This window comes from Jatropha curcas, chromosome 5, assembly GCF_041381405.1.
Source record: "Jatropha curcas cultivar XTBG-Jc1 chromosome 5, XTBG_Jcur_1.0, whole genome shotgun sequence".
Lineage (NCBI taxonomy): Eukaryota > Viridiplantae > Streptophyta > Magnoliopsida > Malpighiales > Euphorbiaceae > Jatropha > Jatropha curcas.
The window spans coordinates 1,407,193-1,431,344 of record NC_143155.1 but is presented as its reverse complement, the minus strand read 5'-3'; the positions used below and the strand labels follow the sequence as shown (position 1 = coordinate 1,431,344).

The 24,152-nt window shown below is 31.5% G+C and overlaps 4 protein-coding genes across 5 annotated transcripts; 3 read left to right on the top strand and 1 right to left on the bottom strand.

Moving 5' to 3' along the window:
- The first annotated feature begins 1,102 nt into the window (after positions 1 to 1,102).
- LOC105629935 (phosphoinositide binding protein) lies at positions 1,103 to 8,097 on the top strand. Its single transcript, XM_012211589.4, has 4 exons — positions 1,103 to 1,405; positions 3,269 to 3,545; positions 4,023 to 4,191; positions 4,533 to 8,097. The coding sequence occupies exons 2-4, from the start codon at positions 3,432 to 3,434 to the stop codon at positions 7,814 to 7,816; spliced, it is 3,567 nt and encodes a 1,188-aa protein (XP_012066979.1). The 5' UTR covers positions 1,103 to 1,405; positions 3,269 to 3,431; the 3' UTR covers positions 7,817 to 8,097.
- Positions 8,098 to 9,245: 1,148 nt separating this feature from the next.
- On the top strand, positions 9,246 to 13,906 carry LOC105629933 (uncharacterized). The gene is made up of 6 exons (XM_089722141.1): positions 9,246 to 9,314; positions 9,378 to 9,445; positions 9,770 to 9,842; positions 10,536 to 10,648; positions 10,785 to 11,641; positions 12,878 to 13,906. Exons 1-5 carry the CDS (start codon positions 9,246 to 9,248, stop codon positions 10,906 to 10,908), a joined length of 447 nt encoding a protein of 148 aa, XP_089578267.1. The 3' UTR covers positions 10,909 to 11,641; positions 12,878 to 13,906.
- A 1,637-nt stretch (positions 13,907 to 15,543) lies between these two features.
- On the top strand, positions 15,544 to 19,181 carry LOC105629932 (uncharacterized). Of its 2 annotated transcripts, XM_012211586.4 has the most exons (4): positions 15,544 to 15,887; positions 15,972 to 16,016; positions 16,114 to 16,269; positions 18,692 to 19,181. In XM_012211586.4, the coding sequence occupies exons 1-3, from the start codon at positions 15,611 to 15,613 to the stop codon at positions 16,254 to 16,256; spliced, it is 465 nt and encodes a 154-aa protein (XP_012066976.1). In that variant the 5' UTR covers positions 15,544 to 15,610; the 3' UTR covers positions 16,257 to 16,269; positions 18,692 to 19,181. The 2 variants fall into 2 exon arrangements, with proteins under 2 accessions (XP_012066976.1, XP_020533367.1); XM_020677708.3 differs by lacking the exon at positions 18,692 to 19,181 and having other exon boundaries at positions 15,545 to 15,887; positions 16,114 to 16,601.
- LOC105629931 (uncharacterized) lies at positions 17,950 to 18,692 on the bottom strand. Its single transcript, XM_012211585.4, has 2 exons — positions 18,301 to 18,692; positions 17,950 to 18,195 (listed from the first exon to the last, which is right to left on the bottom strand). Exons 1-2 carry the CDS (start codon positions 18,634 to 18,636, stop codon positions 18,025 to 18,027), a joined length of 507 nt encoding a protein of 168 aa, XP_012066975.1. The 5' UTR covers positions 18,637 to 18,692; the 3' UTR covers positions 17,950 to 18,024.
- Positions 19,182 to 24,152: the final 4,971 nt, after the last annotated feature.

The following is a 24,152-nucleotide window of genomic DNA, read 5'->3' as shown; positions in this document are numbered from 1 at the left end:
ATGAATGGCTCCTTAAGTTAAATTATATCAAGATTAACACTTAAAATTCCATTACTTTCATAAAAATCACTATCATGTCCCTAATTTTTCTTTAGTAATTGAAGTTTACATTATATTTGAATTGGTGAAAAATATGGAAGGAGGGAAAATTGAGAAGAAAATGATACCAATTTTCTTCCTTTTCACTTGTTTGGGAATGAAAAAATGTGGGAGGAAGAAAAAAGATAGAGAGAAAATAAATTATGAGACCCATATGTCATTTTCTCTTCAATTTAAGAGGAAAATTGAAGAAAAATAATTAAAAATTATAATTTTACCTCTATTTAGTATACACTCCTTATAAAAAAAGTTAAAAGTTAAATTCATAATTTTACTATTCGTAAAATCATTTTTCTCGTTATTTTCATCTCAAATATCCAACATTAAGAGATATTTTTTTTTATTTCTCCTTTTATTCTCCTTCGGTATTTTCTTTCCTTCCTAATTAATATCTAAACACACTCTCCATCTGTTTTCGTAAAATAATTTGTAAAAAAATATTTTTCTATTATTTAGGGTGTTAAAAAAATAAGTCAACGGAAAATATTTTACTGATCAAATGAAAATTAAGTTATTTTTAAATATAACGACTTTTTCATTTTCAAGAGAGGAAAATATTTTTTGGACTTCGACAAAATTATTATAATATTACAAATGCATATTTTTTAATTTATTAATCATCAATAGCCATTACAACCGATTATCATTAATCATTAATCACCAATTATCATCAGTCGTCACCACAGTCACCCATGACATTCATAATTTATCTTTTTTAATAAAATTTTTAAAATACAAAACTTTAATTATTATTAATATTTTTATAATCTTATTAGTTAAAAATTTTAATATTTTTGATTAATTTTTAATATTGCAACTAAATAATGGACAATTAGTTATTTTGAAAAATATTTTTAAAAAAATATGTTAAGTTACTTTTCGGAAATAACAGGGCATGTTAATTTTGATACCTTTTATATTTTTCTCTAATATTTAGATGGAAAAACAGCTTTTTTTTTTTTTTTTTTTTTTTGGGAGAAAAGACCTGGAATTGAGACGGAAAAAAAAAAAAAAAAAGAGATCTCAAAGACAGGATGTATATATTAATTCCGATATAATTTAGGTAATTACTTTTCCCCAAATGAAAATGATCTGTTCGGTTTAGTCGGACCAAATTATCAAAATCCCCTCCGTTTCTATTCTACCTTCTCAATTCTTCTCATTGCTGTCACCCGATTGAGAATCCCAACCCGCTCTTCGCTCCAGTCCAAGCCTCCAGGTTTCACCACCACCTCCAGTCCATCACTCTTTCACCCATTGTTCACTGATTACAATTGTTGTTATCGTTGGCGCGTCGCACAAAGAGGTAATTTATATATGTTTTTTGTTTTTTTTCTAGCCAATTGCAGAGCTGTAGAAACTGGTTACTCTGTTTTTAGGTGTTGTTCCCTCGATTCAATTTATTCGTTCCAATCTTTGAAAAAAAATTAAATGGGTCTGATGCAGTATAATCTTTGGAATCCTTACAATTTTTGGGTCCGTTGACTTCAATTTGATTTTTTTCAGTGCTTGAGAAAATCATTAGATATAATTTCCTAGTTTTTGTTCTTTGAGCTTATATATAACCTCCAGTTTGCATTTAAACTATGTATATATGCATTTTGCTGGAAGGGACTACCTTTTAAATTGAATGATAGGCTATTGAAAAACAAGGACAAAAAATTGAAATGCTTCATATGGTATCATATAATTTCATCCTTGGAATTACCTTTCGAAAGCTTATATAATTGTTGTTTATGTAATTTCTATGTTCTGCTTATTTATTCAACTTCATTATTTTGCCTTCAATCCACTTCTCATAATTGGTACTGACATTTGTGTTAGCTACTGCTGGATCTTTAAAATGTGGCTAGCTAGTAGAAATAGGATGGGGAACACACATAACCAGTTAATTGGAGGTTCTTTATTTTTCACTTTCTATATTACAAGTTCAAAAGACACCATATATTAATTAGTACTGTATGTGTGTGCGCGTGCCCGTGTCATGCATGAAAAGCAATAGTTATGATTAATAATGTTTTCTAAATGATTGTGTGTTTGTATATCAAGTTGATATCTTGTATATATGTTGGATTGTAATATGGATTTTTGTTTATTCTAATTTAATTTAAAAAACATGTGATATTTATTTATTTATTGAATGGGAAAAATAATATTATATAACTCTAAAATTGTGATAACTTGTGAAAAATTTTTTTTATTACCCCTAAAAGGTTTTTAGATCTTTCCTGCTTGATCTCTATCTCTCTTTTTTTAGAAAATTCTCTAATCTCTTGTAATGAATGGCTGATATTTATTTTAAGGTATTTTAACTTAATGTGGTTTATAGTTTGGCATATCCTTAAAGATCTGGTGATATTTGCAGTTTTAGTTTCTAGTTTGTCCTTATGGCTTTCAGCGTGGTCCTTTAACACAGTAATTTGTGATCCAAGGGCTGTTTTTATTAAATTATGAGAAATTTCATGATTAATCAATCACCAGTGTATGATTTGAGTTGATTGGTTTACTAGGGTGGCCATTTCATTGAATGTATTGCTTTTTAAGTACTTGTCTTTTGTTTGAAATTCAATGATCTCATTCATATGATTAGCTTCTTTAGGATTTTCAAATTGATTATATTTTCTAAGGGAGAACACCGTATGCAATGAACTTAAGCAGTTTCTGAGTTTGTTCTTCTTAGTTCTGATGTCTCCAATACTATTTGTTTTTGTGGAGGAAGAGGGTCAGAGCAATTTTATTTTGCTGGCTCCTTCAACCTTTGCAGAAATTAAATGCCAGGATTGATGGCTTCTTCAACCTCTCAAGTGCCTCCTTCATGTTTGTTGTGACATGTTTAATTGCTTGTGTCTAATTGAGCTGTTGTTAGATGAGGACTGTTAAATTGTGTTTTATGTGAAAATGTGAGCTCTTGCTAAATGTGTGTTTTGACGTGTTTAATTGCTAATTGTTTGAAAATCTGCATTGAGCTGTATTGAGTTTGAGTTTGAGTTAAATCTGTATTGAGTTTTTAATTGTTTGAAATCCTGTATTGATCTGTGTTGTGCGAGCCCGTGCAAATTAGGTTATTTCATTTTTCTCCTCATTTGAGTTCTGTTCGATCCTTTTGATTTAAAATCTGTTAATTTGGTTTGTTTATCCCCTTAATTTTGTTTGTTTTGTCCAATTGTAGGATAATTCGGTTTATTCAGTTCAGTTGGAAAGTTAGATAAAAAAATTAACTGAACCGACTGAATGCTCACCCCTAATATTAATTCTCTTAACCGAGGTTGTGGAGCTAGAACTTTTCGATCTGTTGGTGGTTCGATTGATTTTGAATTTTAGTTGTAGAGAAGATGTTGGAGAAAATTGGATTGCCAGCAAAGCCATCTCTGCGAGGGAGTAATTGGGTGGTTGATGCCTCACACTGTCAAGGCTGTTCTTCTCAGTTCACCTTCATCAATCGCAAGGTTTTACCTTTTTTCTCTTTCTCTAGTCAATAATGAATCTCATTTTCATCTTCTTGATCATGATTTTGACCCATTTATGTTTTTGATTTTGGCTTTTGACTGATTATTAGAGTTGCTTAATGTAAATAAATTCGATAATTTTTAATTAAGAAATCTTAAAGAATCTGATTTATTCAGTGACTATTGGATGGTGCTTATTTTAGTCAATATTTTCAGTAACATATGCAATTTAATAATTTTCTTTTCATTGTTTTTAATGATTAATTGTTAATGGAGAGAGGAAAAATGGAGACACCAGTTAGTAGTTATATAGCAGTGGAGATATTTGCATTGAATTTTTTGTTTTCTTTGTATTGTGCATTTTCAAGCTCTGTTATAGGATTTTTTTTTTAATGGTATTTAACTTGATATATACAGGATTTTATACTGTCTAGCATTTTAAAGTGATTGATATCTATCTTGTGATTGGATTTTCAGCATCATTGTCGAAGATGTGGGGGTTTGTTTTGCAACAGTTGCACTCAGCAACGAATGGTTTTACGTGGTCAAGGTGATTCACCTGTGCGTATTTGTGAACCTTGTAAAAAGCTAGAAGAGGCTGCACGGTTTGAGATGCGGTATGGCCATAGGAACAGAACTGGGAGAGGTACATGTTTTCTTGTTGTTGGTTAAGTTTGTTATGCCTAAGAATAAGATTTTTGCTTATTAAAACGTTTGGCTTGACATTGGCCTGCTTCAGTCTGTTGCTTCCTTCCTTTTCATTTCTGCTATTTAATTTTGGCTTGGAAGAATGTTTCTGCAGCCCATGAATTTATTGAATATGATAATATGTGTACATAATATGAGAATGCTCGGTAATATTGTGTTTTGGCATGAATTTTTACATTTGAAAAAATTCAAATGTCCATGCTTTAATGCATGTATTGGCAATTCATGTGCACTGTTGTACAAAATGGTTGTCTAAATGTTGCTAGTTCTTTTGTGCAGGAAGTTCAAAATTGATGACAAAGTCTGAGGATGAAATTTTGAACCAGATAATAGGTAATGATGGGAAGGAGTCTTCTTCAGCACAACAATCTAATGCTGACTTGGTTTTGCGAAGGGCAAGTAGCAGTGCTTCATGCTCAACTCCTCAAGAGGATTCTGCTCTGAGTGGTGGAGGAGAAATGAATAGAAGTCATTCTGTCAATGTGCCTAATCATGTACTGAATGAGATGGGATCAACCAGTCCTGAAGAATTACGTCAGCAAGCTTTAGATGAAAAAAAGAGGTACAAAATTCTAAAAGGAGAGGGGAAGTCTGAGGAAGCTCTAAAAGCGTTCAAGAGAGGAAAAGAGCTGGAGAGGCAGGCTGATGCTTTGGAGCTGTCTATAAGAAAAAACCGTAGGAAGGTTTTGCAATCTGTTAACATGGCTGAAGCCCAGAATAAAGATGGTCTGAAAGAATGTGGAACAAAAAATAGACAAGCATATAAAGAGAAGGATGACCTTACTGCAGAACTAAGAGAATTAGGCTGGACTGATGCAGATCCTCATGAAGATAAAAAAACAGTAAATATGAGTTTGGAGGGTGAGTTGTCTTCTCTTCTGGGAGACATCTCTCAAAGGACTGATAAAGATGCTGGGACTGGTGGCACACTCAAGTCCCAGGTTGTTGCACATAAAAGAAAAGCTCTTGCTTTGAAGCGTGAAGGAAAGCTTGCAGAAGCTAAGGAAGAATTAAAGAAAGCTAAAGTCATAGAAAAGCAGCTTGAAGAACAGGAACTCTTGGGTGCAGCTGAAGATTCTGATGATGAGATATCTGTACTAATCCGTAGTATGGGCAATGATAAACAAGAAGAGTTGTTAGTTGGGTATGATCAGGAACATGACTTTGATTTTGATCACCTTATGGGCACAGCTGATGATCCTGGTGATAACTTGGAAGTGACAGATGATGATCTGGTGGACCCAGAAATAGCAGCTACATTAAAATCACTAGGTTGGACTGAGGACTCTGACATTCAGCAAAATAATGCAGTCCATTCTGTCCCCATTGGCAAGGAAGGACTATTGAGTGAAATTCGTTTATTGAAAAAAGAGGCACTTAACCAAAAACGGGCAGGTAATATTGCAGAGGCAATGGCACTGCTAAAGAAGTCAAAGTTACTTGAAAAGGACCTGGAAAGTATGGAGGGTGAAGCAGATGATTTAATCACACACAATACCACAACTATTCAGAAAAGTTTGACTTCTCAAATAGTAAATGCAAATAAAAATGTGGACTCTAAAGTTGCACCAAAGAGTAGATTGATGATTCAGAAGGAACTTCTGGCTTTGAAAAAGAAAGCTCTTGCTTTGAGAAGAGAAGGAAGATTGGATGAAGCAGACGAAGAATTGAAGAAAGGTAAAGTTCTTGAACAACAACTTGAAGAGATGGACAATTCGTCAAAGGCTAAGTCTACACAGGTGAATGTTGGTGGTAAGGAGCCAGATTTGACATTTGAATATCCTGATATCCAGGGAAATAAGCCAGCTGGAGAAGAGGAAGAGGATGTAACGGATCTAGATATGCATGATCCAACATACCTCTCTCTTCTAAAGAACTTGGGTTGGAAAGATGAAGCTAATGATTTAGCGAGCTCATTATTGAAACCTTCTAAGGAAAATGATAATGAGCCCTCAGTTACTCAGGCCTCGTCCAATCTATCATCAAGGAGACCTAAAAGAAGTAAAGGTGAGATACAGAGAGAACTCTTAGGCCTGAAAAGAAAGGCCCTTACTTTGAGACGTGAAGGGAAGACAGACGAGGCAGAGGAAGTGCTTAGATCAGCAAAAGCATTGGAAACGGAAATGGAGGAGATGGAAGCACCCAAGAAAGAAATTCATGTTGAATCAAACAGGCCCAGTGATAATATAATTAGGCCTCCTCTTATAAGTGTGGTCGAGGAAGGAGATGCAGATGATGTTACAAAAAAAGATATGTATGATCCCTCATTGCTTTCTATGCTAAAGAATTTAGGGTGGAAGAATGAAGAAGATGAACCAGTAAATGCACCAGGGAAGCAGTCTAAAAATGTTTCTGTTAGTTCTGGTCATTCCATTGATCCATCTTTAATGGTTTCAGTTGCAACATCAAGTACTGAAGGGGAGATCCAACGAGATCACCTGGGATTTCTTAGCAATGCAGGAAGGGACCAAGGCTTTGGTTCTATTGTGCAATCTCATCAATCTGGAAATGTAATGGACCTGATGACAGGTGATGCCTGGAGAGGTTCTCAAATATCAGCTGAAAAGCCAGATGCCCATGTTCAAATTGATTCCTTGACCAGTTCTGAAGAAAATCTCAAAAGCAAAAAAGATAGAGTCAGTTCTGGTTCTGATGTTTCTTGCCAGGCTGAGCACCAGGTTCATGTAGCGTCCTTGACAGGTTCCCCTAAAAATCTCAGTAGTGAAGTAACTGTTACGGCTGAAAAGCCTCTTACTCATGAAACAAATTCTAGTCAGAGATTGGCTTCTCAAATTAGCAAAAGTCCCCTTAAGCAAGAAGTTTTGGCTCGCAAGAGGAAGGCGGTTGCTTTAAAGAGAGAAGGAAAATTGTTGGAGGCTCGAGAAGAACTTCGTCAGGCAAAGCTTCTAGAGAAGAGTTTGGAGGCAGATATTTCTGATGCTGAAACTGATACACAGGATTCAACATCTGTGTCTAGTGCCTCTTCTGTTCAAGAAAAAGAGCCGAGTGCATCCAGTTCGGCTCCAAAACCATTGTCTGGACGTGATCGTTTCAAGTTACAACAGCAGTCACTTAGTCACAAACGGCAAGCACTGAAACTGAGAAGAGAAGGCCGGACAGAAGAAGCAGAAGCTGAATTTGAATTGGCCAAGGCTCTTGAAGCACAGTTGGAGGAGGCAACTTCTCAAGATTCAAGCAAGTACAATGTCAATATGGCAGAATCAGCAGATGATGGATTGGTTGAAGATCTTCTCGATCCTCAACTTCTATCTGCTCTGCGAGCAATCGGTATTGAAGATGTTAGTCCAGAAAAACCAGCACCTGTCAAATTTAATCCTCCCAAGGGTGAAGCTGTTAGCCCAGAAAAACTAGGACCTGTCAAACTTAATCCTCCAAGGGGTGAAAAAGTTAGCCAGGAGAAGATTCAGTTAGAAGAGCAGATCAAGGCAGAGAAGGTAAAGGCAGTAAATTTGAAACGTTCAGGGAAGCAAGGTGAGGCTTTGGAAGCTCTTCGGCGAGCCAAATTATATGAAAAGAAACTAAATTCCTTGGTCTCCAATTGACAATTAATGATGTTTGAAGTCTCTCAAGCATGTTTTCAGGCCATACAATTTGGTAGAGGACACCTGACCCTGGAAAACAAGATGACTGGAAGCTGATTATCATAAATTTGGGGTTACAGAATCTATTGCGAAAACTGTACCATTTTTTGAATATATGTGTCTCATATTTACGGTTAAGAACGAAGATGCTGATTATTAAAATAAACAGTGGAAAATGTATGGGATTTTTTTTTTTTTTAAAAAATGGGAATGGAAAACGAAATTGGAACTGCTTGCTGCCATTAACATTTTTAAGTGTGTGTGATAAACGACATCCAATTTTTAATAACAAATATTCTTTAAGAATAATAATAACAATTTTTCATAATTTCTTTCTGTTTTATTTTTCACATTTTAAATAATATTTTCACTTTTAAATATTATTAAATCTTATGAGAGACTTATTATATAATTCTCTAATATAATTCTTTAAAAGGTCATTCTATGTTTTAATAGCAACGGAGCTAAAATTTACTAATATCGATATTCATTAGTTAGTGGTGACCAGCCTCTCTCAACAAACAGCGGACATGCGCACATGATATACCAAACGGGCCTTAAGCCCAAAATAAAAGTACTCCCAAGCTTAATTTTGTGCTTAGACAAAACTGCCCCTAGCTAAAACCAAAATATCCTTCATTTTTCCTTCTTCGCCGCGGTGCGATTTCTCGTTATCGTCACTCCGGCAACTGCCTCCAACTGCGCCAGTCTCAGACGATGCCTACTTCTCCCGCGAAATATCAATACTTAATCAAATGTAAGTTTCTCTGTCAATAAATTTTTTTGGCTACTGAGGATATATGAGAAGCTAAATCAAGTATTTCTAGTTTAGCTCTCAGTTCCTTTCTCTCAGTTGTTAATGTGGTGAATATGGTGATGAATGGCTAGTGAGAGACTTATAATTTTTTTTATCAGTTATCTCTTTCGGTTTCTTTTTTATGTCTCTTTAATTGATTTCCATTTGTGCTTTTGCTTATTTGGTTATTGTCGATTGTCATCCTAAATCCTAATTATACACAAGAATTTTGTACTTATAATGAAACAGAACAAAATCGCCTTACTTCAAGTAATTTTCTACTTTCCATAGTTCATGTAATTTCAGAGCTTTTGTTATGAACTTATGATACTAACCTCATCTGTGTTGGAAATATTAGCTTGGCATTTGAATTTGTCATGTTAAGATATAATTCTGTTTATTTATTTATGTATCTCATCATTGCCACAGGATCTTGTAATGGGGATCAGTAAAATAGAAATAAACTTCAGGAGGTTGCTTGCGGCCGCATCTTGGCAACCAAATCAAGCAAAACTTTATACAAGTATGTTCGTAGATTGCATTTGGAACTAAAATTATCCTTTTCATAATGCTTTTATATTTTTTAAATTTATGATGGCTGTATTATATGTTGTTTATGGTTTTGTTATGTATTGGTCTGATCTCTGTGATGGCATTAGCAGTGTTAGTAAACTATTTTTTTTTTTCCATTAACAATGATTAACTTAAAATATTGGAACTTTGTAGTATGTTGCTACTTTAAGAGAACAATTGGAACAACTGGCTGAAGAGAGAACCCTAGATGGCCTACCTAGGTATGTGTGCTTTCTTTATATCATCTCCGTTCTGAATTGTATATGAACTTGAAGAAACCTTTTTCAAATCGTATTTTCAAGGACAACTGATGTTGAAGCTTTTTGTAAATATCCTTTTCAAGGAAAATTGACCTGCTAATAATACATCTAACTTTCCCCAATCGTAAGCCAGATTTCTGTTTCCTTTGCATTTGAGTTGCTTTTTCTATTTTGTAGCTGTTAACCATCCAATAAATCAAACGTGGCTGAAGTTGTATTTATGCAACAATCCCTAGGATTTAATAGAGTGCTACTTTAACTTCTTTTTTGAATACATTTCAACAGAGTTTCAAAGGCTAAGGTGAATGATTATTCAGAGAAGGTTGAAGCCATTGCTTCCAAATTAGCTGCTCCATTGGTGCGTTGTATGAGCTAGAAATTAAATGCATTGGATAGTGTTAAATTATTAATGTGATTGTGAAATTTAGCAACAGTTCTAAAATTAGTTGCACCAGCTGATATTTTAACAAAAGTCTTTATACAGTAAGTTTTCTTCACTTCAACTTCTCTTTCCTCAAGGAACTGGAAAATCGTGAATACCATTTTGGAATGTAGTTGAGCTTCAAATATTGTGATGTAAGCAGACTGAATGTATGGGGTTATGTTTGTGTACTGAAGAAAACATGGAGCAGTCTTGACTGATTTTCACCCTTTTTTTTATGAGATTGTGCATAGGATTTGATAATACTATCCACAACTTATTTCATTTTTTTTTCTGTTTTTTCTTCCCTATTTTGATCTCTATCTGGTGAACATGTTGGCTCCAAGTTTGCTACACATTTATTTGGTTTAATTGCTTTTGTTACATGTTATCCTTCTTCCAATTGTTCCCCCCTTTGGTTACAATGACTAAATGTAATGGTTAGGATCTAGAAGTTCAACATATGTTATTTGTGACATCTATCCATGTGTGAAATTTATGATGTTGCCGCAATTTGTTCATCTTATTAAATTGTCGGTGTTGTGCAATTTGTTCATCTTATTAAATTGTTGGTGTTGGTAGTAGTTGATGTTGTAACAGCTAACCATTTTTTATGTGGCTATTTCTCAGCATCATATTCAGGTATCTGAAGAGCCTTTTGCTGAGAGTTCAATGAGTGAAAATCCAAAATCAGATGGAGAAACTTGGTTCCCTTCTTCCCCTGGCTTGAGAAGAAGATTTGTGTAATGAATCTGTAGTTGTTAGGATTTTATAATTTATGCAGTCTCCAATTTGGTGCTCATTTTTTCCTTTTTTTTTTCACCCCCTCCTCTCTTTTCTATATTTGTTTCATTTTGAATTGTCTTGTTCTTTGAACAGGGCAGCCCCAAATCTTGATGATAGAGCTCATGGAGTTACTCAGGTTGATACATCAGCAACTGTCAAACAGGATGCTGCAGCAAAACAACGCATTGAAAAGCACATGTATTTTTATACTGTTTGATTGGGGTACAACCAATTATAATGTGATAATAGTAAATATTATGTCGTATTTAATTCTATTCAAGTTTTATTGGCCCTGATGGAGGTCCACATGAGCACTTACAATCATCATTTGCTAAAGATGCACAGATTATACACCAGGGTGGTCCTTTTGAGGACAGGAGCTAACATCTGTCCATTTGGTGATTATTTGTGATGCTATTTTGCCATTTTAATGGCATAATGTGTACACCATAAGAAAGTACAATAACTTCGGTGTCACATGGTGCCTAGTGCGGCATCAGCCTGGTATTGTTCAGAGAGAGAGAGAGAGAGAGAAAGAGAGATTGGAAGAGAACAAGTATTTGAGCAAACAGGGGAAATGGGATTGGAGAGGAGGGCAAGACAAACACCAAATTGATCTTTAACATTTATTATTTTTCTCTCCTCCCCTACTTCAATTCCCTAGTTCCAGGTATAAGGTGAAAATGAAAGGTCCATTGCAAATGCGAGTTTATTGTACTAAGATTTAGATAAATAAGCATGCTTCAACTTATCAAAGTTTCTTAGTGCTTCCTCTTGAGTGTTGCTCATAGTATTAAAACTGTAAACAAAGATCATTGAGTTCTGATTAGACTTATGTATCTCGTTGCTGAAAGCTTCAAGAAGACTTGACTGATGAAATGGTTGGTTTGGCACAACAACTCAAAGAGAGTAGCCTCTTGATGAGCCAGCCCCTGCAAAATACTGAAAAGGTAATGATCTTTGGTACCATATATATTACTTCTGAAGAGAATGTGCAATTATAGCTTTGGTGGGTGAGTCTTGCATGTTCTTGAGGAGGCAGCATGATATAATCTGGTAGTCCATTATTCCTTCTGTACAAGTTTAGCTAATGATTGTCTTTAATATGGTAATGATTTAGAAACTAGAAGGATAGGTGAAGACGTATCATATTCCTTTTGTCATTATTTGATTGACGTGAGGTGTGTGAATTCTATCTTAAAATTGCTCAGATTTGTAAAGGAGAGGTTGAATGGCAATCAGAGAGAGATCTGTGGCAGCAATTTATTTATTTATTTTTCAATTAAATAGCTGGAAATTGAAGTTTTGTTGAAGTCTCCTTGTATTTAGACAAAATACAAAACTTTTAAGCAGTGAAAGATGCTAGAATATGAAATTCATCTTGACCGGTGAAATTGAAGAGCAATAAGAGAAACCCACTCCCATGGAGTGAAATTGAAGCAGTTTTGCATGCTTGCTGAACCATCTCTGGATTCATTCAGTAAATGGTAAACTGCTAACCGGTTTAATTGACTTGAATGGACCCCTTAAAAAATTAACATATGTAGGTCTATAAAATTGTAAAAGCCATAAGAGGGCAGGCTTTCTTTAAGTACCAAAAACCTTTTTTCCTACCATTGATTGGAGATGGGACTGGCCACTAATGAATTAAGGGAATGGAGAAGCAAATTTCATCTTCAATATTTTTTCTCCTTGACATGGGAAACAACTCCTTTAAATTTGCCTTGAGCTCTCAAGTTTGCTTTTATTTTTCAATTTTCCTTGTTAGTGATGCTAGTAGAATGGTAGCAACTAAAACCTCTAGTTAATGAGTATATAAATGGCGACCCAGCGCATGAAGCATCTTGCGTGCGTGGGCTTTGGGGAGGGTTAATGCACACAACTTTCCCCCTACTTTTTTATAGTTAATGAGTATATGCAGAATGAAATTCTAAATTACCACTTATCTATGTAAAAATTCATATTTCTGTTTATTTATGAAGAATAAATCTTGAATTACATGTATAATTATTTATATCTGGGTCAACAATGTAGAGGCACTCCGACTATTTGTAAAGTTGATGCCCTTCCTGTATACCTTAGGAAGCCAGTGTCTGTAGAAAACAAATTTGTAAGGTGAAGCTAAGAAGTCATATATGCAAGTTTTTGTTTTTGGTCTCAAAGCCTAAATGTTTGTTTGCGCACAGATACTTGATTTTACAGAGAAGGCTGTTGAGCATAGCTTGGCAGGCGTTGGTTGTGGCAATGTACAAGCCTTAGAGATATACTCCAAAAGTTCCAAAACCACATGTTCCACTTGGCTTCCGATTTTTCTAATGATTTTCATCATGGTTGTACTGCTAATTCGCATCACCTAAAAGTTTTTCCAAGATAAGCAAGCTTCGACATGGTATTGCTACCATCTTTCAGTGTAAGTCTCATGCTTTACCATTTCTTATAAATCCAACTAGTGTTGGAATTACTGCCTTATAATTTAATTTTTATATCAGATATCATTTGGTAACATGGAGATTAAAACAAGTAATATATAGTGTAATATTTCTTAATTTGTCCGATTATTTATTTGAGATTGTTGAGGTTTATATTGTAATGGATGAACAACTAATGTGCAAAATACTATCATGATCATGAACTATCAGATCATATTTTGGGTTGGTAGATATACTCGGGTGGGTGGTTACACATTAGGATGCATATATACCGAATATATAGTGGTAATATAATCGCTGCCCTGGTATATCTAAGTCATGTGAGTTTAACTCTTATTACCTGTACTTTTTGTTCTTCAATGAATTCCTTTTTTTTTTTTTTTTGTTAAGATGATAGTTTCTTGCATTTCTTTTATTTGGGTGACAAAAGGATAAAATGAACTATTTAGACTGAAATGCATCATAGAATTGTTAAGTACTCATGAAGCATATCCAGTTGATTTTTCTTGTATTGAATTGCAATAACACCTTGCCTTGTCTAACATAGTAGTTTTGACACAACCAAACATTAAGTGTAGATATTGTAATTTCATGTCAAATTCGTATAATAGTCTATAAGATCTATTTGTATCCATAGGGTTCATTAATACATTCAAAAGCTCATTTCTGGATAATTTGTATAATTGAGCTTTATTTCCTTATTATTTATGATAATGTTGGCTTGATAGTTGTAAATGGGCCTAGCCTTTGATTTAATAATTCAATTATGTGAATTTATGGATTGAATGTGAATGTCAAATGATGATTAGTCTTAGGGACTATGCAACCAGAACGAAAGAAGGCCAAATAGTTTTGGTAAGTACTTATAATAATGGAAGGTTTTAAAAAAATATCTATCCGTCTCAAAATGATAGTCCACTTTCTATTTTCACACAGATTAAGAAAAAAATAATTATTATAGCTAAAGAATAATTTTATTCATATAATTTTTCTATTATGTTCATCTTAATTAATATATGAGCAATTATTATATTGAAATAATAAGTAAGAATAGAGGAGGGTTATTGAAAGTAAGATAAAATTTAATAAGGATATAATAGACAATTTAAGGATTAACTATAATGTCAAAAAGGAAAGTGGATTATGTTTCAGGACAAATTAAAAAAAAAAGATGTACTAGTACGGAGGGAATAGCAAAATTACCAAATTACAGGTTAAAAGTGGTAATTGGTTAAACTTGCTAGATGTGTTGATCAATGCTTTCATTTCAGTCATTCATTGGAAGTAATTCCTCTTCTTTTGTTTGGAAATGATTTTCCCTTATTTGGAAAGAGTGATTGAAATATCTAAAGAAGGAAACTATGCATTGTTTTTTTCTCGAGTCCATAAAATAAAATCTCTCCAAATTGAAAAAAGAAAAAAAAAAAAAAGGATAAATGAATAGAAAAGGTTGTACCGTTTCATATAAAATAGATTTCATTATTTTTTCTTTTAATATTTTCTTTTCTCTTCTTTCCACATAAAACTTGAATATCAATTATAAATTTTCTTCTATCGCTTCGATTTTCCATTTAGGTAAATTTGGATTGCAAATGTGGCTCTGAGCTTCGCATTTAACGATAACTGAAGAGGTGGTTCAATTTGAAGGACGAAAATGGCTACTGAGAGTGGTTTGCTGACACACGTTCGGCCAATGATGTAAAGGCAACTTAAAGGGCCGGTGAAAGGCAGTTTAATGGGTTAGTTAATGTTTGCATTGACAATCTGTTTTGTGTCAACTACTTGATGACATTAAATTCTAATAAAGTTTTATTTTTTATTTTTATATTATTTCTAATGTTTGTTTTCAAATGGGAATAATAAATTTATTTGGCTTAGCTGCAACATCATTCTTTTTTCAAATAAAGAAAAAATATATATATTTTTAAAAGAGAATATAATTTATTTTCTTTCCTTCTTTGTATCCAAATATAAAGTGATAAACAATTATGAAAAAAAAAAGTTTATTTTCTTTTTTTTATTCAAATAAAAATTAATGCCGACAATAGCTTTTTGACTTATTAAAATGCTGAATGTTATTTTTTATAGTATTTAGTAACACAGCAGTATCTCATAAAAGTTAACTCGCGTTTTATAAAAAGTTAAATGCTAAAAGGATATGTTATGATTAGAATTTTTTTTTTATAGAATTTTTGTTTTTATGAGAGATGAGTGAAATTAACTGCAAAAGTTAGGGTAAGAGTTTCATTTAATTGTAATAAAATAGATACTTAAATAATTAACTAATTGATAATAAAATAAAAATTAAAGAATCTTTTAATATATTTTAAACAGTAAGATAGATACGTTATTATGGTGAGTCAAAAATACTAATTTACCCTCACCCAGTAGCGCAGCTACAACAGAATATAAAACCACTGTCTTGTTAAAAATGCAACAGCTAAACCTCACTCCATTAAACTACTCCTCTTCTCTCCTTTTTTTTCTTCAATGCAGAGGCAATCTCTAGGCTCACCGGTCTCGAAGCTTAACAGCCATGGAGGAGCTCCTAAAGAAGATACTCTAATGTCGGATACTCTTTCCCTCCCTGCCTATGACGACGACGGCGGACACCGCAAAGCTACAAAACCTCGCCGATTCTCAATGTCGTCTTCTTCACCTTCGTCGTCGCCTTCAAAACCTGAGAAACTCGTTCACTTTATACCAATTCTCACTTTCCTCTGCTTTCTCGTCCTTTACCTCGTCTCTCACAGTCCCTCTCAATCAGGTAAAATTCGAAATCAAAGGTAGCGATTCAATCTTTTCGATATCTTAGCTCGATCTTACTGTTTGTTTTGTACTTTATTTGCAGATTTGTCTCAGTTTAATGGATTCAAGCAATCTTTGAAGCATATTGGTATAATGCAGTTTGAATTTCTTTAAATTAAACCAAAAAAAAAAAAAAAATACCATTTGAATCTTTTGGATAATTTATTTTTGGTTGATTTTTTTAGATTCAGTTACTGACGTTAGCGGATTTAGCGAACTCCGGAGAGGTGATGTTCTTGCGAGACAAAGCCTGAGGAATTTGCGAGAAATCGCTGACAAACGCGCCTCTGCGAAATCTCGGGCACACAGAAAAATCGCCGATTTCTAAACCGCATTTCCCGGTTAATCTTCGCTTCCTTAATTTCCGCACTCGTACATTTGCATGTGAAACAATATATCGGTTCATTTTATTTTCACCCGAATGATAGATGATGATGAGTGTTAAAATGCGCTGATATGATAGGCATAAGATAGTGATTATAGAGTTGAATTTGTTAGTGTGCGCCCGCCAAGTGGTAGTCTGGAATCGACCTGGGTTTTGGAAATGCCAGCTGGAATTTATAGTCGTAGTGTGTCGCGGATGATAGTATGACTGTGTCGCTTGGTTTTGTTTTGTTTTATTCATTAATCACAACAAAAATAAAAATAAAACAACCACTCAATTGTTTTTTAATTAATTGTTCTTTAACTTTTCAAATGCATTATACTATACTCTATATAACTAATAACTTTTTTCAACTGCAATATTATTATATAACAACTTAATATTAAAATAATCTATTTATATTTGTCTGTTATAAATCAGAAATACAATACACAATTTTTCCCCGTTGATGCACAAATCGATATCGATTTAATTAAATAAGTTTTAAAAAAGTAAAAATTGAAAAAACATTATCATAAATCATCATTAATTAATTCCATTAAAAATATAAAATATTTAAGTAATTTTACAAATTTAAGGTGAGAAGAATAATAATTAGGCAACAATAATTATATTATGTTGAAGATAATAAAGACAATCTTAAATAGGGGAATTATATTTTCTAATTTACAACTCATAAAATTTAATTTTAAGAGTCAAAAATTTTTTTTAGCCAATTAAAAATCAAATACTCAAATTTTATGAACTCTTTCTCTTAGGTGTGGAGATGCCATATAAGCACACATAAGAACAGTCATGATTCTCCTTTATATATATAATAATAATATAATGATAATGACTAGCTTATTCGTGTTTATATATATTAACTTTATAAATATAACGGTTATTAAGATTATAAAAAATAATTGAAAAGTCCTAAATTTGAAACCACGTTAATACATTATGGAATAGCAAAACAATTGAGAAATGCTAAATTTAAAACAACATTAATACATTGTGGCGTCGCGTGTAGATAGCAGTTAATGCTAATAGTTAAAGGGTGCTGTTGAAATGTACAATGTAAAAATAATCATTAAAGTATAAATATTTTCATAAATTATCACTTATCAGATATATATTTAAGGTAAATATATTAATTTTTTTGAATAAATTTATATTTTAATTTGCTATGTAAATAAAAATATTTATTAAATTAAAATAAATTCTTGTATAATAATTATTTCAAACACATTGAAGATTTCAATTTATTTTACTTTATTTTTAATTATTATTCTTATTTGTCAATAATTAATAATATTTTTTTTTTTGAAAGGTATTAGAATTTTAAGATATTACATTGAATTATTATTTTATTTGTTAATAATTAATAATATTATACATATATGTAACTGTGTTCCATATTTATAAATTCTAAAAAGAATTTATTCTTATATGATACTATTTTCGTAACTCCATTACATAAACTCTAAGTAACAAGTGATATTAAAATATAAATTAAAATAATATTTATGTTTTCTATTGCAAGTCCAATCAAGCAAAAAAATTATTGTAATATAAAATTCATACTAACGTTAAAACTAAAATTTCCAAATTATCTTTTTATAATTTTTTTTTCTTTTTCATAAATAAAATAAAATAAAGAGAATCATAAAAAGATTTCATTTCATATGAACAGGCAAAATTAAACAACTATTGGTACTTATAGCAAATGCTAATCAATTAAATCATCATCCTCGTTAATTTTCTGACCAAATCCTCTTGGCCCTGTTCTTGCTCTTACCTTTCTCTTCTTCCCATCTTTCTTCTTCTTGGCTTCCTCTTCTTTCTCAAGCTTCTCTTTTTCCCTCTTCTCCAAAAAATCAGTCACCCCTAAATATATTACCTGCAAACCCAAATCCTCAATTTACAAAAACAGCTCCAAAGATTTCAACTTTATCCTATTAATCTTGGAAATAACAAAGAATTACAGATGAAGTTTAGAATTTACCCCAACAGTGAGAATTGATAAAATTATGAAGGCAATGAAGAGAAGAATCGATATGATGTTGCTAGATCCATCATCACCAGTGTACACTATCTGCTGGTTGCTTTCTACTGGGGCTGTGTCTAAAGGCAAGGCCTCTTCAGGAGCAGCATAGATTCTCCAAATTAGGGTTTTTTTTCTTTGGTGAATTTTATGAAAATGGATTGTTGTTTTTGGTCTAAGAGGAGGAGATAAGGAAATGAAAGGTAGAGATAAGTTATGGGTTAGAAGACAGGATTGAGAAGGTTTGGGTTTAGTGATAGGAAAAAGTGGGGGTAAAGATAGACATATCATGGCCATTGATCATCTGCTACTTTTTGCTTTTTTTTTTTTTCTTGAATCTTGAGTTCCACAGGCAGTAGCAGTTAGTGAGGAAGATCCAACATTTTGATGATGAGGAGAATGAAGAATGGGAGAGGAAGTGAGCTTTTTGGATAACAAAACCCAATTAATGTAATTCAAGTGGGTGATGAAAAATTGGGCTCTTGGGCTTTCTATAGGAATCTTGAGTTTTGCTTTGAATTTGAACCATTAAAATAGAAGAGCTACAGAGTTTACCAAGTAAGGTGCTATGTAGCTCTAAAGCTTTAGTTTTTATGAGTATATTTTTATTGGGTATTTATTCAAAATATTCAATAAGAGTTATCATATACTATTATTTTTCAGAAATTTAGAGTTGCTATCACTGGAAGACTTTTTAGCTAATACAATTTTTATTCCGAGTATAAAAACACGTGTGCAACTCGGTATATAGAGTTGAAGATAATTAGCAATTGTGTATAAAATCTTTTTAATGCACTTGATGTTTATTACAATAAGTAATTCTAATCATTTGATTGATGTTACATCTCTTTTATATTTATTTAATTTTCTGAATTATATTGATTGAGGCGGTAAACTTTTTTTATTTTTATAAAAGGTAAATCTTTATATTTTACATTTCGAACGAGAATTAATTCAATACTAAAAAGATATTCACTTAGTATAAAGAAAATGAGGTAATTTTGAATTAAAAATCTAATATGGAGAAAATGAATTTAAAAATTTATTATGAGGTAAGTTTGATTGTCTTATTAAATGTTTTCTTTTTAGATTTAGTGAAAACTGAAAAATATTTATTGGGTGTTCCACAAAACTAAAAAGAGAAGAAAAGTTGTGGATTTGAACAGTGCATCACCACATCTATTTCTTAAAAGGAACAATTAGCTTACATTTGCATGACAATGACACAAACAGAGACATATATATTTTTTATTTTGTTAATTTATATATTTTCTGGTAAAGTGTGAGACTGCAACTCCTAGGAAAGTGGGTAAGGCAACAAATTTATTTACAATATATAAACTATAGAAAGCATTAGGGTAGGGATTTTGACACTTCCTCTCCTCATATTGCACTCCACAGTAATTTTTTATTTACAGTGCCTATTATATCATTACACCTTGGATATAAAATCTTTTGAAATTTTATTTTTAAAATTGCTTTCATAAAGATAGTATATCTTACCAATTTCATAGCCAAACAAATAGAATACAGAGAAGTAAATATAATTGCTCAAGATAAAATTAAAAAAATTATATCCAATAGATTGCTCACTTCAGTTTTTCTGTCAGACTTTCTTGAGGATTCAATAAAAATATTTTTATTACTACTTAAATTGATATTGACTAATCTTTATCTTACAAATTAATTATTAATGATAAAATATTTTAATAATCAATGAAGGAACCAAAAGTGAAAATCTGACCGGTTATTAAGAGAGTACTTAATTCAGTTGATTCGCAGACCTCGTAATTGATTGATATCCAACAATTAACTAGATTATAAATATATGATAAGGATTTTATTTAATAGGTAATAACTGATACAAGTTCAATCAGCCGCTCATTCTGTTAATTACATTTTGAAAATTTTCATATCAATTGATTGCATGATTTATATTTATATTATATTTAAATTTTATTAATGTTATAAAAATACTTATTAAAATAATTATTTTTTTTTCAAATTCATATTTTTTTCATTTTGTTATAATTTTAAAAATAATAAATTTCTATGAAAAATTATATAAAAAATTAAAATAAGTCATTTATTTATATAACTCATCAAGATAGAAAAAATTTTTCCTTAAATACACTATCATAAAATATAAAACTACTTATACTATTCATGGTTTTTTTTTAAAAAAAAAATTTAATATCAAGATTCATTTGCTAGTCGTTATCGGCCACCACTCATCAGCTATAGGCTGTTATGAACAACTAAACAAATGTGCATTATAAAGATACTAAATTATAAGGGTATGATAGTCACTTTATCAAATTTAAAATTAATGTGGAATGATCATATCAACAAGTAAGTGCGAAAATCTCTATAGCATAAGTACTCTCTCCGTCATAAAAAAAAAAAAAAAAAATAGTCCCACTTCTTTTTCATACAAATTAAGAATTGGTAGTTAAATTAGTTTAACCATAATATTTTATCATTCTTTTTCCATATATACCCTTTATTAATAATTTTTTATTTAATTTTGGAGTGTTTGTAGAGTATTTCAATAAAAACTTAGGTCTGTTTGGTAAACTTAGCTGTTCTAGCAGTTGTTAGCTGTTTTAATAGTAGTTAGCTGTTAAATATTAGCTGTTAATGGCTAGCGATTATATAGCAGTTTAGATTAAAAGTATTCAATACAAATAACTGTTTGATTAGCTGTTTAATATAAAATGACAAAAAAAAAGAGTATGAAAACGAGGATAAAGTAAAGACAAGTGATGAGTATAGATGTCATGAAGAAATTATAAAATGCTAAACATTAATGAAGATAATGTTTCATAAAACACTGCCTTAAACTCGAAACGATAGAGTAGATATTGTATTATCGAACGTTATAATTAATTAAAATGGTGTAAGTTCAACCATATTAAACATTAAACATTACTTCGAACGCTACCGCCGAACAGGGCTTTAATATCTTGGTACATGTTTCAATTATATATATATATATATATATATATATATATATATATATATATATATATATATATATATAACTAAATATTTATTAATTCTATGTATATTGATTATTGATATAAATTATATTATAAGGGTATTATAGGAAAAACAAAAAGCCTATTTCCAAAAATAGAAATGAGACTATTATTTTAAGACAGTCGTTATGGAAAGTGAGACTTTTTTTTTTAGGACGGAGCAAGGGTGTCAAAATGAATTGGTGTGTCGGGTTCGGCACGGTTTCACCCAACACGTGACATGATTATGGTCAATATGAACACGACTCATTTAATAATTGTGTCAAATTTATCGACACGAATAAGATATGAAAATTAGACAGGTGACACGAACACAACACGTGTAACCCGCCTACTATCATAAATAGGTTAAATAAGTCGTTTTAACCTATATACAATCCGTGTAACCCGCTTAATATGATAAGCATGTTAAATGAGTCGCGTTGACCTGTACACGATCCACTTAACTTGCTTATAATATTTTTCAATCTTAACATATTTAACTCAAATCATATTTAAATATAAATTTTTATACATAAAATGCATAAATTCTTGAAGATTCACAACTAAAATAAAAAAAGTAATACAACAATAAAATTTAAGTAAGTTTTAGTCGGAGTATTTATATGTGACACTATAATTACCTCTTTACTCTTAAATAAATTAATCACTCGTCTAACTTGCATGTCAACCCATGACACGACACATTTATATTCATGTCATAAATGAGTGACTCATTTATAAACACGAACTCGTTTAACTTTAATCATAACACATTTATTTCACGAGTTAGGCCAATTGTATTCTTGTGTCATGACCAATTTTGACACCCCTAGGATGAAGGGAGTATTAAATATAAAAAAATTACAATTCTATCCCTCTATTTTTTCATAATATATAATATTGCCCTTGTATTATAGAAATACATAGTTTTGACTCCACATTTTACCTCTATTACACTATTATATCTTTTTTGTATTTTTGATTGGAGATATTGTTACTTGTTTTCATCAAAATTCTATTACTAAAAAAATAATTGTAAAGTAAAACATCTTAAATTTCCTCATACTTAACTTACGCTAAATAAACATATAAATATTTAATCAAAATTTCAAATCCATTTTAAAATACAATGTATATATTTAATCAAAATTTGATTCCTTACGTGCCCCTATGGTAAGACATAAAATATATTTTCAAAAAAGAAAATTAATTTAATTATAATTCTATTAGAATTTTAATCAGCCCATCCATGTCCACTTTGTAGTTTGTCCTTTAATATTTAATTAAAATTCTATTTTCAAAAAAAAAATAAATTAAAATAATTTTAAATTTTCCTACATTTATGGTGGTGCGTGAATGAAGCCAAGTCAGTTGCCTTTTATTCAACTGTTAAGGAAGTGCCAAGCCACAGCCAGCGACCAGAACTATTACCACTGCAGCGGTATTTGATAAAAGCTTTTTAAGTAGTTTAATATTAAATATTTATTTTTATAATGTTTAGTAATATAATATTTGAATTAATTTTTAAAGGTTAAATTAGCGGTTTATAAAAAGTTATTTTAAACAGCCAACAGTTAAATGCTACTAAAACAATTAACAACTACCAAAATAACTAATTTTGCTGAAGAGATTCTACATCAAACAAATATTCAATTAATGAAAGACGTAAATCCTTTGAAAAATAAGAAATAAGGCTATGTTTGGTTCAATGTAATCAATTATATAACGAAATTGAAATTAAATTATACAATTGATTGCTATGTTTGGATGAATTGTTTTTCTTCCTCGGTAATGTAATGAGTATTACAATTTTATTTACCATTGCTTAAAATAATGTACTAGTCATTCGATCCAAAATCTATCTAATTGTCGTGTCAGTACAATCTCTCAAAATTGAATTCTAATCAAAATCATCTCAAACTCTATTATTTATTGTCACCTCCACCGTTATCACTCCACCACCACCATCTCAACATCACTCGATCACCATCACCACCATCATATAATTATCATATAATTATCAATGTAAAAGAAATATTTGAACCAAAAATATGTAAAAAAATTTGGCCTCATTCAAGCTAATTGATAAGTATTGTTCAAATTTTCTTTTTGCTGCCTAATTACTAGCTTTTGAAAAATATTGGCACATGCTTTACTCTCTAACTAGAAGCCAAAACCGTTGAAAGAAACCTGCGTGAAAACTGTCGAGCCTTGCGGCTTTCAATTCGATTATGTTAGAAACTAGAAGCAAAAAACTGTTAAAGTCTCCTACTGAGTTAGCAGGATATCAACCTTGAATAAGAAAAATAGGAGTCGAAGGGTACTTATTATTTATAAAGATGAGAGAAGAAAGATACAATCATATCACGTAAAATGGTAGCATCATCAACCCATTTGCCCCTGTCATTTTGGAGCATCTCAATTCGATTATGTTAATTATGAGTGGAAGCATGCTGATCCTCTCTCCCATACTATGAACCTTTTCGGGTCAAATTGAAAAGTTTGAAATTCTCAAGTTTTCGGTAATGCATTTCGTCGGAAAAATATTTTGCTGGCCGATTTACCGGTATTCAAGCTTACTTGGAAAGACGTCTTTCTCCATTTCTGTCTAAACTAGAAATTAAACTAAAAACAGATCTTGATCAAGTTTTGCTTCAGGAGGAGATTCTATATATGGTTTCAAAAATCCAGGATTGATTGCATTCAGCTTGGAGACCGAAATACTCAATATTTTTATCCTTAAACGGTCTGTCGTCAGAAACATAATCAAATTTATATAGAATTTACATT

Excerpts from the sequence above, each read along its gene's own strand:
- LOC105629933 (XM_089722141.1), top strand. The coding sequence starts at position 9,246 with ATGGCTGTATTATATGTTGTTTATGGTTTTGTTATGTATTGGTCTGAT. Across the intron at positions 9,315-9,377 it reads TCTGTGATGGCATTAGCAGT|TATGTTGCTACTTTAAGAGA; the intron begins GTTAGTAAACTA and ends GGAACTTTGTAG. Across the intron at positions 10,649-10,784 it reads GGCTTGAGAAGAAGATTTGT|GGCAGCCCCAAATCTTGATG; the intron begins GTAATGAATCTG and ends TTCTTTGAACAG.
- LOC105629935 (XM_012211589.4), top strand. The coding sequence starts at position 3,432 with ATGTTGGAGAAAATTGGATTGCCAGCAAAGCCATCTCTGCGAGGGAGT. Across the intron at positions 3,546-4,022 it reads TCACCTTCATCAATCGCAAG|CATCATTGTCGAAGATGTGG; the intron begins GTTTTACCTTTT and ends TTGGATTTTCAG. Across the intron at positions 4,192-4,532 it reads TAGGAACAGAACTGGGAGAG|GAAGTTCAAAATTGATGACA; the intron begins GTACATGTTTTC and ends TCTTTTGTGCAG.
- LOC105629932 (XM_012211586.4), top strand. The coding sequence starts at position 15,611 with ATGCAGAGGCAATCTCTAGGCTCACCGGTCTCGAAGCTTAACAGCCAT. Across the intron at positions 15,888-15,971 it reads TCACAGTCCCTCTCAATCAG|ATTTGTCTCAGTTTAATGGA; the intron begins GTAAAATTCGAA and ends CTTTATTTGCAG. Across the intron at positions 16,017-16,113 it reads GCAATCTTTGAAGCATATTG|ATTCAGTTACTGACGTTAGC; the intron begins GTATAATGCAGT and ends TGATTTTTTTAG.
- LOC105629931 (XM_012211585.4), bottom strand. The coding sequence starts at position 18,636 with ATGGCCATGATATGTCTATCTTTACCCCCACTTTTTCCTATCACTAAA. Across the intron at positions 18,196-18,300 it reads TATCAATTCTCACTGTTGGG|GTAATATATTTAGGGGTGAC; the intron begins GTAAATTCTAAA and ends TTGGGTTTGCAG.